We start from the raw sequence: 13306 nt of genomic DNA, 5'->3' as shown, positions 1-13306 counted from the left end.
TCTCTGTCCTCTCTCATGGAACATTAGAAGAGAATCATTTACTGGTCAGATCACAGGCACCAGCTGTGACTGAGTCTGTTTGCTAATGAATCCAGTCTCCCCCTCCATCGTCTGTCTGTCCATCAAGCACCCAAGGAAGTGGTGGTTTTCTGAAGGTATTAGAAATGGCTGCTGTTCATGCTAGTAGGGAAACTAAGTACGCGTTTCAGTCTTCTCTAAACGCTTGGTGGTGATTCTTTTTAGAATTTGTAAAAACAAGCTGTTCATATATGCTCTAAATCATGTGGGAGACTATGATCAGTGATTGGAGTTTCCAGAACTGAAGTTACAGTACTTCTCTATGTTTCTAAAGGAGAAGTTTTCCTGTTAGAAAATGAAAATGTGTCAAAGGTAAAATATGGCTTAGGATATTTGGTTCTGAAAAGCACAGGCAGGTATCAAAGCTTTTCTACCATACAAAGTTGTCCTTGAAACCTACCTTGTTTCTGCCCAATCCCATGATTGGCAGAATGCTTTGGATTTACAGCATGCAAACCTGGAGCTTGGCAGGCCCCAGGATGCCCTCAGAGCATCCAGGTTTTTGGTTATAAATCCTGCAGCCTTGGGAACTGCAGGTATTTTGACTTGCTGCAGTCTGTAAGCTCTTTGTTGTGGAACCAGGAACATGGAAGTCCTGAGAACTCCCATGTTTTTGGCTCTCGTGTGATACTAATTTCAGTTTGATTTTTTTGGACATTCTTTTCCCTTTAAGCTTATTCCAGAATCAACTGTGTGAGGTTTTTAATCTGAGCTTTCATCTGTATGCAACTCTGTATGCCAGAGTCATAAGCTACTCTTTCCAACTCTTGTTCCATATTTCTTTCTCATGGCCTTCCAGGATTCAGAGCAGTGACTGGAAGGATGCAGTCACGGAGTTTATACTCAGAAATCTCCTTCTTTTTCTACCCTGAGTGTACCCTGAGGAAGGCTTGTATAAATGATTTCTTGGTCAATACCATTCAAAAGAAAAGAATAAATTTTAGAAGCATATCCCTCGAACACTTGATAGTGTGTGCATTTGTGTTCATCTCTGCAGGGCTTAGTATTGTCCTGAAGTCGTGTGTTAGGGTTACTAAAACTCACGATTTCTAAAAATAATTAATTTGAAAATGGTGCAGTGGTTAGCGTACTAGCTGAGGCCGTGGAAAGCACAGATTCAGTTTGCTTCTCTGCCAGCAAGTTCTTATTCAACCTCAACAAATGTCTTGGTCCTTGACTTCCCCATATTAAAAATCACAACAGTACAGAGTCACAGAATGGTAGGGCTTGTAAGGAACCTTTGGAGATCACCTAGTCCAACCCTCCTGCCAAAGCAGGTTCACCTGGAATCATAGAATCATAGAATGTGTTGGGTTGGAAGAGACCTTTAAAGGTCATCTAGTCCAACCCCCCTGCAGTAAGCAGGGGCATCTTTAACTAGGTGCAAGACCGTATGCTTGTCCTTGTTGAACTTCACTAGGTTCCTCTCCGCCCAGCTCTCCAGCCTGTCCAGGTCTCGCTGAATGACAGCACAGCCTTCTGGTGTGTCAGCCACTCCTCCCAGTTCTGTGTCATCAGCAAACTTGCTGGGGGTACCGTCTGTCCGCTCATCCATGTCATTGATGAATATGTTGAACAAGACTGGACAAGTAGCACTATGCTACATAATAGAAATTGCAAGGTAATATATGTAATAAGTTGTAAACCGGCTTGAATGTCGTGGTGACTGGATTTTTTATTTTCCCTTTTTAAAAACTCCTAGAGTTTCCTATTTTCAAGTCAGGGATCATGGGGGACCATAAAAAAAACTTAAGATATTTTTGCTTAGCCTTCAGCATTTGTTCTTGTTCTTGCCTATTGTAGTCCCTCTTCTTCTCACTGGGTCAGAAAGATCATTTGAGGGGAATGCCTTGTAAAATGATTTGGAACAAAGGGAAAATAACACATAATTTTTATATATTGCTGAAATATATTTTATGTCTGTATTATGTCTTTGTAATTACATGGTTATAAATATGTGTATAAACTTTGTTAGCTTTTGCTCTGTTTTGCAGCATGGTTCCACAAGCCAGTTATGCAAAAACAGCTGAAGAGGGCAGAAAGAACAGAGGGCTTCAGGAGCAATGTAGCTGGGTGTAATTGGCACTGAAGTTCTGGTGAGATAAAACTACAGCTGAGAAATAATATTAAATATTTTGTGACTTACAATAAAAAATGAAGTGTTGGGATCTGTATTTTGAGGACTGTGGTGGACTGTTCCCAGGAGGGAACCAAGTTCCAGTAGGAGAACCAGTCTATGTTGTTTGGGCCTTGTTACTAATATCCTTTCTTTCCATTTTTCTGATTACACCCATTGTGACATCCATTTTCAAACCTAGTATCTGAAAGTGGCCTGAATTCTTAATACTTGGCTGAGCCATTTAGATGCAATGGACTGGTGTTCGCTGCCTCGTCCCAGACATTTGTGCGTGGGACTGAAACGATTTTCTTGATGTGGAGACATCTCAGCAACAAAATTCTGTGATTCACTAATCAAAGATTAATGAAGTACAGAGTGAGCTTTTGAATGTTTTTCATGCCCTAATTACTTATCAGAGGTGAGATCCGTAGTGAAGCAAAATGTGTTCACATGCTGAGGTTACGCTGTCAGGTGGGACCACCATAAGGTGCTGTTTAATGGCCTTGCAGCGTCACCTACCACTGAAGTCTCAATCAGAGGCAGAGTTAAGTGCAATGTGCTAGTCAAAACAGCTGGACGAACTAGTTACAGCTTTTTCGTTGCTTATTTTTTCAACAAATAAGCAGTTCTGTGTGATTTATTAACTGAGCTACATAAATACTGAGTTAGAGTTCGAGCAGGAGGAAGAGGCATCTAATCCATAAAGCTGCTCTGTGGCTGCGAATTCAAGAGGCGGAAGGTTGCTGAAGCATGTAAAGTCTCCTTGGTGGCAACAGCACAACTGTAAGAGGGTCATGTGTTTCCTTTGTACGCAGCGGGAAGGGAGGCTGATCAGAAACCGCGTTTGCCATAGTGCTCGTTAATCAGGCGTGGATTTGAAGCTGGCTATCGGCTATACGTGTGTCTTAAGTTGGTTGTTCTGCACTATAAACTGTCACGTAGATCAGTCACGGAGAATTCTTGATGGAAGATGTATTGCAGGTAATGATAAAGAAAACTAATCTTTTGTTGTATTTGAAGGCAAAAATAGAAAATTGGAAAGCTTCAATAAGGTCTAATAATGAAAACTTGAAAAAAAATAAGCTTGGATGGAGAGTTATGTTGCTTTTTTTTTTTTGTACCCACTCATAGAAATGTTTCCACTACTTACAAACTCTGACTGGATTTGTGGAAATTTTTTATTACAAAATATTCTTTCAGTTTTTTAACCTTGAGGAGGGCAGGTTAATTATTATTGTTGTGTAACTTCATGTGAGAAGCTAAGGCAAATACTTATATTGCATTAGTTTTCACAAGTGCACAGCATTTTTTTTTCTTTGCTGAAGGTAGTCTATGTCAGTGTTAATTTTATGGCAAACCAATGGATGCAACAGGAAAAAATGCTTTAAAGTACTTGTGCATTTTCATAGTCTTTTGGCTGAGAGCTCAGTTTTGTGTGACAAATAAAAGCCACTGAAAAGTATCTAGCTGCACCATAGGATTGCAGTGGCACTTTACACTGCCAGTCCGTGCATTTTCAAACAGAAGTGTTTTTTTCAGACTTGTAAAACCATACTCAGACATTAACCTTCTGTTTGAATGCGACTTATCCTGCAGACTCCGGTGTCCGAGGCAGGTACCTGGCTGTGGCCTACAAGCCTCTTCCATGGTTTTTCTGAGAAATTTGGTTCTTGATGACTGCTCACATTGAAGTTTGTGCGTGCACCATAGACGTGTACAGAAACGCCCCGCTCTACTTTGGTCACTGCTAATTTATCGTTTTGTTTTTTTTTTTTTCTTGGGTGTTTTGTGTGTAGCCTTTTCTGCTGTCATACACACTGCTGAGTGGTCACCTTGCAGTCGCCTTTCTGATGGACACATTTGGTGCAGGTAGTTCTGAACTGACTTTTGGTAAGCAAAGTGAATAAACGCTGTTGATGTAGGCCCTGCCTGTTGTTAAAATGGTACTCTAGAGCACAAGAGGTGAGAGAAAGGTATACAAATACTGGGTATTTCATGGCATGAAGTACTTTATGGCGGAAGGATATTTTCTCGGAAAATGCCTGTTAAGAAAGGTTAAGGTGTTGATTCTGACGTTGTCACATAAAAATTATAGAATTTTAAGGGGCTTCTGGGCATAGATATCTAAGATTGATTAAATGCTATATTATCTTTTCTCAAAGGTACCTGATAAAGTAATAACAGTGCATTATAATGTGCGCGTGAAAGCATCAGTTGAAAATTGTGCGTAATTTTTGCTTTTCCTGGTAGCTCTATTTCTTTCATAGTGGCCTCCTAATACGGTTTCTTTCATTACAAAAAGAACAGCATGATCTGCATTTTAAATCTGCTGTATCACTTTGCGCCATCGGTGTGCTGCTTTTACAGTCAGGACAAAACGACGGATTTGGAAGAACCACACGTGATCTGAAGTGTTCCAGGCACTTACACACATGCACAGTTATGCCCTCTCCGTTTCAGAGTCCTAGCAGGCATGTTGTGCTACTACCTGGAAAAGAAACGTGGCGTTTGGGTCAGTATTTCCAGTTCACAGACTACCTGTGATTAAGGTGGCCTGTTGCCATATACAAGAACAATCTCAGACATACTAGTTAAATAGAGTGTAAATAGCTGCAGATTCAGGTATCCTTACAAGAGTTTTAAGAACTGATTGATGATCCTGTGAGAGACAACAGCTCTGGTTATGGTTAATTATATCACAGGTGATAGCGTCTCATCGTGTGCGTGTATAACTGAGACGTGCCTCTTCAGTGTGTGCTGGCTGATAGCGTATTCTAGTTCCTTGTCCTGTGTGGCATTTGCTTAAGCTAGGAAAAAAAAAAAAAGTAAGTCACTGTTAATTTAATGAGCCGGGAGAGGTTAGCACTGGTCTGTCTAATCCATTCTTTTCCAGCATTTTGTTGCATTAAAGGAGTATCACTGCCTCACAGTTCTAGCTCATAAACAGCTAAACAGCACTTGACATTTAAAGAGATTTTCTGTTGTGCACTTGTATAGTCAAGAGTAATTCTAATCCTATTACAGATATTATGTCATGGAGGCGTGCCCTGGGGGAGAGGGCTTCTGCTAACTGGCTGGATGGAAAGCAGAGGGGAGGGGCGAGCGGGAGGGTGGATTTATTACTCGATAGTTAGGTCAGGGATTTCTGTGGGAAATGCCCAGTGGTTGCAGTTGCTGATGATTTCACGGCAACAGCAGTGAAACGCAGTGTGCGCTCCGGTAGCTGGTTACTGAATGAGACACCGCAAATGCGCGGAAAGAAAAAAGACAGCGTGTGAGAGAGAGTCAGAGAGACACGGAGTGGAAAGCTGAGAGCAAGGGAAGTGCTCTGGCTCGAGGAGAGTCTCCCAGGTGTACTGCAGAAGCTTTTTGGAAATGGATGCAAGGACCATCTGCTGCCTATAGATTAGAGGGCTGTAGACTAGGAGCAGAGAGAAACAGCTTATGGCTCTTTTGAATAAAAATTGAAGTTCTGCATAACTGATTCATCGAGATAAATCATGAGTATGCTCTTGCATGGGATATTAATGTATAAATCCATGCTACAGATAGACAGAATGCAGCCTACGTTGCTATAAAAAATAAAACCAGCAACAATGCAGTTAATAAATTCAGCAGTTATTATCTGATTCACGTACGAAGAAAAAGAGAAGCAAAACACAGACAGCTCTTATCGCACTGTGGCATTTGCAAGGCACTGCATTTAATGCTGAGAGATGCTATACATTAAATCTGACAACTGTGAAAAGAGAGATCATGGAGAAGTCAAGTAGTGAGGATTCTTCAATTCACCGGAGTCCATCTTTGGATAGCAAAGACTCAGATTTCGCTAAACCTTCTACCTCAGGGAGGCAATTTGGTCGAGGTTTTACTGCGGGAGCTTTCTATGGTACAACCGGATCACGCACACAGAGCCACACTGGGGTCGGAACCGGGACCGGCGTTGGGACTGGGACTGGCGTAAAAAGTGACAAATACAGTGCACCCAAAGGCAGCAAATACGTGGTCTTTTACCTGGATCTATCCTTTGTTTTCCTTTTAGAATTTAAGAAGTGCAACATGGCAAGAGGCTGCCTGTGTTGTTTGAAATACATGATGTTCCTTTTCAATTTAATATTTTGGGTGAGTACTGCCTTTTCAATTGCCTTCATTTGTTAGTCTATCCTGTACTGCTGCATTATGTGTATAGTGCATCTTTGAAGCAGTACAGTAAGTTTCCCCCTCCCCTTCCTCTCTTGCATACCTGCTTGGAATTATTTTCAGTGTTAAACTCGTGTCTATCGGGAAAACGTACATGCTTTCCATAGCTTTATTACCACCTGATTACTGTAGTTTGGCTACTAATTCCTCAAACTTGCTGTTCTAATATGTGTTTTGAACTGGGTTATCTAAGAAAGGGCAGAATTGTTGCCCTTTAAGGAAGAGCAGAATTATTGTAGCATTAAAATCCTGCAGTGGCAGGATTTTTGCATTCTGTTGTAATACCTCATTTTGTGTTAAGCTGCAGGTTGATTTAAATTTGAAGTACATTCTTCTTGTCACCATAAATCTCATTTGCCTTTTGTGAACTTCATTTGACAAACTGCTTTTTCATTTGAAGGAAGTTCTGCCCCATTTCTCCAATTAAAAACAATAAATCACACATGTTCTAACTTGTTAAGGTATCGGCATAAATGTGAAATGACTGAAATGGTGCATTAATCTGGATTCAGTTTCATCTGTGGTCGTTCACATTGGCGTGTGAAGTTGGAGACTTAATGCTTGCTTCTGAAGGATCAAAGTTGATTTTCCTCCATCGGCCAAAGGGCGTGAGGAGTTGTAACAATGCCTCAGCAACCAAGTTAAAAGTGTAGTGGCTACTCTGAGCACAGTATTGTCACATACAAGGGAGGGAAGGATAAGTTAAGTCATCTGGCAGCTAGGCGTCCTTGGGTGAAGAGTATTGTTGAGGAAATCACAGGCCAATTGAAATACTGAGTATTCATTAATATGGCCCAGTATGAAATGGTTTGCTTAGTTTGAAATCAAAGGTCACTGCTTTCCTGATGATTGCAAAGCTTGGGCACGTGAACAAAGCCATTCATGGTTGTGATTCAGAAATATACATTATGCTTCGTGAGTAAAGGAAAACACCATCCCTGGATTTATTTTGGAAAAAGAGGCATTAACAGTCTAGTTCAGATAGCTACTTCAGGTGTTAAGATATCATTGTTCAAATTAGGAGTCTTACTAGCAGCTTCTCTGTTTATCTTGACCCACTTACTAAAATAACCTTTAAGAGCAAGAGTTACTGGGAGATTTGGTACAGTGTTGAACCACTCGTGCAACAGTGAGCTTTTATCAGTAATAGACTGAAATGCTACGACAACTGAACTTGAGGGAGTCTTACTTAAATGGAAAGTAGAACCGGTCAATGAAGAACAGCCGATCAAAATTCGCTTGTGATTTTTAAATTTTTTTTTTCTTTTCTTTACAAAAACCCTACCAGAAAGTTGCCTTTACTATTTCTGGAATAAATCACTTTGAACACAACAGATTTATATCAAACTGGGTATTTGACTCGATGCTGCATTACTTTGACACCTTGGAAGTATTTTTTTCATATGCTTTATGATGGGATTAGTTTTGGAACGGCTTTTTCTGATATTGTTCCTCATATCCTCTGTGATCAGTCATTAGGTGTCTCTTACCCCTCACCTCCTTAGACGCAATATCTTTCTTTGCTTTTATCTTCTTCCCAAGCAGTAATTTTCTTGACTCTGCACCAGACCTTCAGAGTCCATTTTTCCATTCCTTGAACTCACAAAAATACTTCAGACCTCGTCTGCGTGCTCATCTCTCTGCTCAGCTCCCACTGGACTTTTGTACAAACACATTGCTGCTTAGGTTAAAACCAGCTTACCATCTGGAACAGTTCTCTAGTGCCCTGTGCTTCTTCAACTCTTACTCTTACCTCTTAATCCCCTTTACACCCTCCCCACCATGTCTTTTGTTGTGAGGCTTATACCACTTTTCTTTCTGTTATTAAACTTTGTTACTGCACCTCTGTCTAATATTCTAAAAATGCTTTTTGTATGAACCAGGCTATACAGAATAAAAATGGTAGTCTAGAATAGTGAATCTGAGACATTATGGAAAAATGCTAAATGCAAGATGTCAGGTACTTTTCAAAGTAGTTTACGACAGAAATTTGATCCATCAGCCTGGTTTAAATTGCTCAGAAGTCCCCCTTCACTTTATCTGGCTTACACTCAATTTTGCAAGCCCATCTTGATGTTCCTGTGCATCCTTCCAGAGGACTGCAGTCTTGTTAAATTCTTACTGTTTTTTTTAACCAGGCTATTTTGTTGTCTTGAGCCATTCAAATGAATAACATTATCATCTCTTTTTACTCATGGAAACACAAGCTAGAATGAAGCATACTACGGGCAGGTGTTCTGTAGTTTGCTGCCTCTGGCTTTGTACCTGGAATCTACATTAGTTCTGCTGTGGCTGTCTGACAGGTTTTGGACGTTTGGCGCTGTATGTGCTCCACGCTGACACTGTGCACTTGCAGTATCTCTCACTTGGGCCCTGAACTCTCCTGCTAGCCCAGGCCTGGGCTCCACATATGGCTCTGCCAGTGCCTTCCGCTCTCCTACCCTGTCCTGAAGACCCTCCTGGTCTTCAGAGGTGAGGAGACCACTTCCACACTGTTATCTTCTGACAAAGGCAAAAAGCGTTTTGGTTTGGTTTGGTTTGGTTTGTTTTATACAGGAACCGATTTAGGCAACTGGAAACAGAGGTGGGAAAACTGTGGTTCAGGAATTCTTTAAACAAGTGCCAGTCTAGCTGCTGTACAGCTGCAATAGGCAATCCGGTTGACCAGCTTGCTTGCCCTAAAGCTATGTTGTCCTGAGCCTGTGGTAGCCTGTCTCATGGGAATTGGTGTTCTGCCATATTAAAATGGTGTTTCTGAGATGCTTCCTCTGAAAATGAAGACTGATATCCTTTGGCATCCCACAGTGCTGGGCACTATTGTCTTGAAAAATTGTCAGTGTTGGCCCAAAGAAGGGTGTTTGATAGTAAAAGAAAAAAAATAATATCTCTCTCCATTATTTGCTTCTTGACACAAAGGCTGGGACCTAATCTGTCCCTCATGTGGCAGAGACTTGTACTACTCCTTCAGCCTGGCAGCCAGCTCATATATATTTGAAGACCAATGATATAAGTATATTATACACATTATTTTATATATAAAATACATTTTATCTATTTTAATAGATATACATGTATTAGTATACACATGTATATGTTTGAAGGTGATGGAGAAGTGCAGTGGTTAGTGGATTCTCTCTGTCATTACGAAGCAAACATACTGTTGATGTGATGATTGCGATAAAAAGGTGGTGCCTTGTTTCTGCCCAGCAAGAATTCAGTGTTAGTGAATTAGATTCATGACAACAAAATGCAGGTTTTGAAAATCAATAGCACGTGTACTAGTTAACGTGGAAGGATCGCCTATGAGTTCTGCAAAGTTACCGCCTAGCAGTAAGTTGAAACAGAAGGTGTTTCTCCACCATATCACTAAGAGCTTCAGGTATTTCTCTGTGGCCCTCTGATTCTTAGCAGTTGTTCTTGGCCATCTGGCATTGCTTTCTTTTAGAGATTAGGAAAGTCTGAGCTGAGGGTTAAGGAAGCTTATAGTATTTAATTGTGTAGCTAGGATGATGATTTACACTGTATTAATCCTAAGTGCATAATATGTTTTGCAAAGGGACTGGGCAACCACAAATGTTAGTTGATTTAGTCTGCCTTCAAGAATATTTATGTGCAAACATATGGAGATTGCAAAGTAGCCAATATAGCTCTGAAGAAGAAATAAAATATTGATTTTTGCTTCTACAGGTAGCAGCTTAATTGTCAAGAAACATAATCCCCAAATATAAACATTAGGGTATCTGTCTCTCTAGGGTAGATTTCACTTCACTGTTTTATTAGAGAAAAGGATTATGTTAATTATTTTCACAAAATGTATCAGAAAGTCTTACTGGCTATAAAATGCAAATCCTATAAAACATAAATTTTTAAAAGATATTTGACATGTGAAATGCAAATTTCATAGGGTCCTAAAAAGGAAATTTTGAAGTTATAAGAATAACCTATCAAAACTTCACTAGAGAACTTTGCAAGTAAATGGTAGTCATGGTTAAATTTTGGGTTGTTCTGTTCATTTAACTACGGTTAGTGAGTCCACATACAGTGAAGCATTCATAATACACATCTTGTTTGGTTTTAGCATTGCTTAATTTTAATATAAAATGCATTTTATTAAGGGGAAGAGGAACATATGGCAAGATTAGTAAATCTCTGATCTCCTCTGTTTCAGGAAGAGCTGAGGAAAAGCTAAGCGTAGTAAAGAAGATCCTTAATATGGTTTATTTGTTAAATTGTTTATATTTAAAGTACTAAAAAAAATCTGATAGGAATAATACCTATTTATTAATGGCATAATTATAAGCAAAAGTTATCATTTATCTAAGATAAAAGAAGTCAAATTTACAAATTCAGATATTTAATATTCAGTTTCAAAGTAAATATTATAATAGGTAGGGAGTGTTTCCTTCCAAACAGAAGAGAAACAGATGAGCTGGAAACTTGCTCATCTAGAAGTAGCAGGAAAATTCAAATACAGTAAATTTTTCACCGATACTCTGTTATTAAAATAATGGATAAAGACTGAATAGTCTATTTTCCTGAATAGTATTTTTCTGCATTAATTATTTGTCTAATTTAATTTTAATTAATTTTTTTCCCTGTAGATTAAAAACGATGTTGTGTGTTTATCAGTGAGCATAAAGACAGTAGCACAGCAGCCATGCAGGTCACTTTTTTACTGAAGTCTCAGATCAGACTGGCGTGTCCGTTCTCTGGGTCTGGCTGCTGTCAGAGCTATTGGTACTGCAAAGCAGCTAAGAATTTTAGAATGGTTGGTATAAGGTAATCCATACTTATTTATACCAAGCTGGAACATATACTATAGGGCACTGTTTAGTTTGAAGTACAAAGCTTGAACGCTTAACTGAGCCTGTTAACAGACAGTTAAATCTTGTGAAGGGAGTTTGTCCCTATGCATAACTGAAAGTTAATCTCTGAGGTTTAAGAGGGTTGGACTTTTTCTCCTCGAAATGAGAAAAAAATTGCTAACTACAGACAGCTTAGAACAGGAAACCCATTCAAAGTCTCTCTTTCTTGTTGTCCTCCCTGTGGCTGCATTATCTGATATTCCCCATTTTCTGACACAGGGAATAACGTCAGGGAGAGACAGTGAGTGACCCTGGGATGCTTGTCTCTTGACATAATAATGATATTTACTTCTGTACTATTTTGACTCTAATGACATAAGTCAGCAGTGCGGTGACAATTGCGATACAATCCCATGAAAGTAAAACTATTGAAAACCAACCAACCAACCAAAAACCAAAAAACAAACAAAACCCCAAACAAAACAAGCAAGAAAGTGAAATCTGGAAAAAGCTAAAATCTTCAGCAGGAAGAATTTGGTTTTTAGTAGGGATTCAATAAGCTGTGAAAAGATTTTAGCTTTTAGTTTTAGTTTTCCCCTCCAGTTGTACAGCACTGTTGGTGTGCCTGTGCAAACATCCACCTCAGCGAGGGACAACAATCAGATAAACGTTTAAGCATGACAGCATTTTGGCTGGGAGGAGAAGGTTGGGTAATATTTAGTTCAAATGGTGTGGCCTCCTAATGAATGTGATGGAAATAAAGTCCGTATAAAAACCTGGACTATGACATTACAGAATAATATTCAAACATGATTTGAGGCCTGAGACTAGTTTTAATTTAAAATAGCAAGGTTTGCTTCAGGGATGAGTTAGACTGGTTAATCCAGGTGGTGAGGGCCCCATAACTGATTTTAGGGTCTAAGCTGTTTCAACTTGATAGGGAAGACATTCGATATACCATTTTTCACAGTGTTCCTCTCGCTGACTGCTCTTCGCTAACACCACATGCTATTCAGGTTGTTTTAGTTTTTTGGTGTTTTTTTTTTTTAATTATTTTTGTTTTCCTTCAGTGTGGAAGTGATTTTACTCTAGCTGTAGGTCGGTGTGAGTGCCACTTGTGTCCATTACTTTGGATAAATGATGAGTTGATTCATGACTCAAAAAGCAGACTTATTGTATACATCTGTTATAATGGAGCCTGCTGGACGTAGTTTGATCATTTGTATATGAGGCGGTTTATAGCCAATGAAAATGAGAAGCAGAAAAAGAGTTTCAAGTTGGAATGCAAAGTACTCCCCTCCAGTCCTCCCTGTTCCGCCATACTCTCAGAGCTAAACCTTTCTATGACTTAGGTTCTGTTCCTCATATCCTCCAGCTGTGAAACCTTAAGCAAATTCAGTGTCTCGATTCCCCTAACTTTTAAAAATAATATCAACTTTTATACAGCAGTGGTTATAGTAATGGGGTACAATTATTGTTAACTTTCAATAAACTTAATAACTGTAATGTATCTTACTTACCTCTGGACTCCCAGACCCATGCAGAACATTTCAGTTAGCTGCTTGATTGGGTCTCTGTTAGCATGCTCGCTTTTTATCTATTCCTGCTACCTTCTAGGTAAGTAAGCCTGCAAGAAGATGATCCAAAGGGGTATAACCTCTCTCATGCGAGTAGAGGATGAGTTTGTAACTCCATTATCTGGCTGTCCAAGGAGGCAACTAATTTGCTTATTTAAATGCTGCTGACATGTCCAGCTTTTCATCCACCAGTACCCCCAAGTCCTTTTCCGCAGGGCTGCTCTCTATCACGTCATCCACCAGCCTGTATTGATAACGAGGATTGTCCCAACCCAAATGTATGACCTTGCACTTGGCCTTGTTCAACTTCATGAAGTTTGCTCAGGCCCACCTCTCTAGCTCGTCCAGGTCCCTCTGGATGACATCCCGTCCCTCTGGCATGTTGACTGCCCCACTCAGTTTGGTGTCATCGGCAAACATGCTGAGGGTGCGCTTGATCCCATGGTCTAAATCATTGATGAAGATATTGAACAGCACCGGTCCCAGTACAGAACTCTGAGGGACACCACTTGCCACCCCTCTCCATC

The 13306-nt window shown here is 39.9% G+C and overlaps 1 protein-coding gene across 4 annotated transcripts in view; it reads left to right on the top strand.

Moving 5' to 3' along the window:
- TSPAN9 (tetraspanin 9) overlaps positions 1-13306 on the top strand; it is a 200750-nt gene that overhangs the window by 73892 nt on the left and 113552 nt on the right. For 3 of the 4 annotated variants that reach the window (XM_074588246.1, XM_074588257.1, XM_074588268.1), the window contains one exon: positions 6240-6319. In XM_074588246.1, the coding sequence (XP_074444347.1) occupies positions 6257-6319 (63 nt within the window). In that variant the 5' untranslated portion in view covers positions 6240-6256. Of the gene's footprint in view, positions 1-5359; positions 6320-13306 lie in introns of those variants that run through there. The other variant, XM_074588237.1, reaches the window with a different exon arrangement.

This window comes from Larus michahellis, chromosome 1 (assembly GCF_964199755.1).
Source record: "Larus michahellis chromosome 1, bLarMic1.1, whole genome shotgun sequence".
Lineage (NCBI taxonomy): Eukaryota > Metazoa > Chordata > Aves > Charadriiformes > Laridae > Larus > Larus michahellis.
This window is presented reverse-complemented; position numbering and strand designations above follow the sequence as displayed.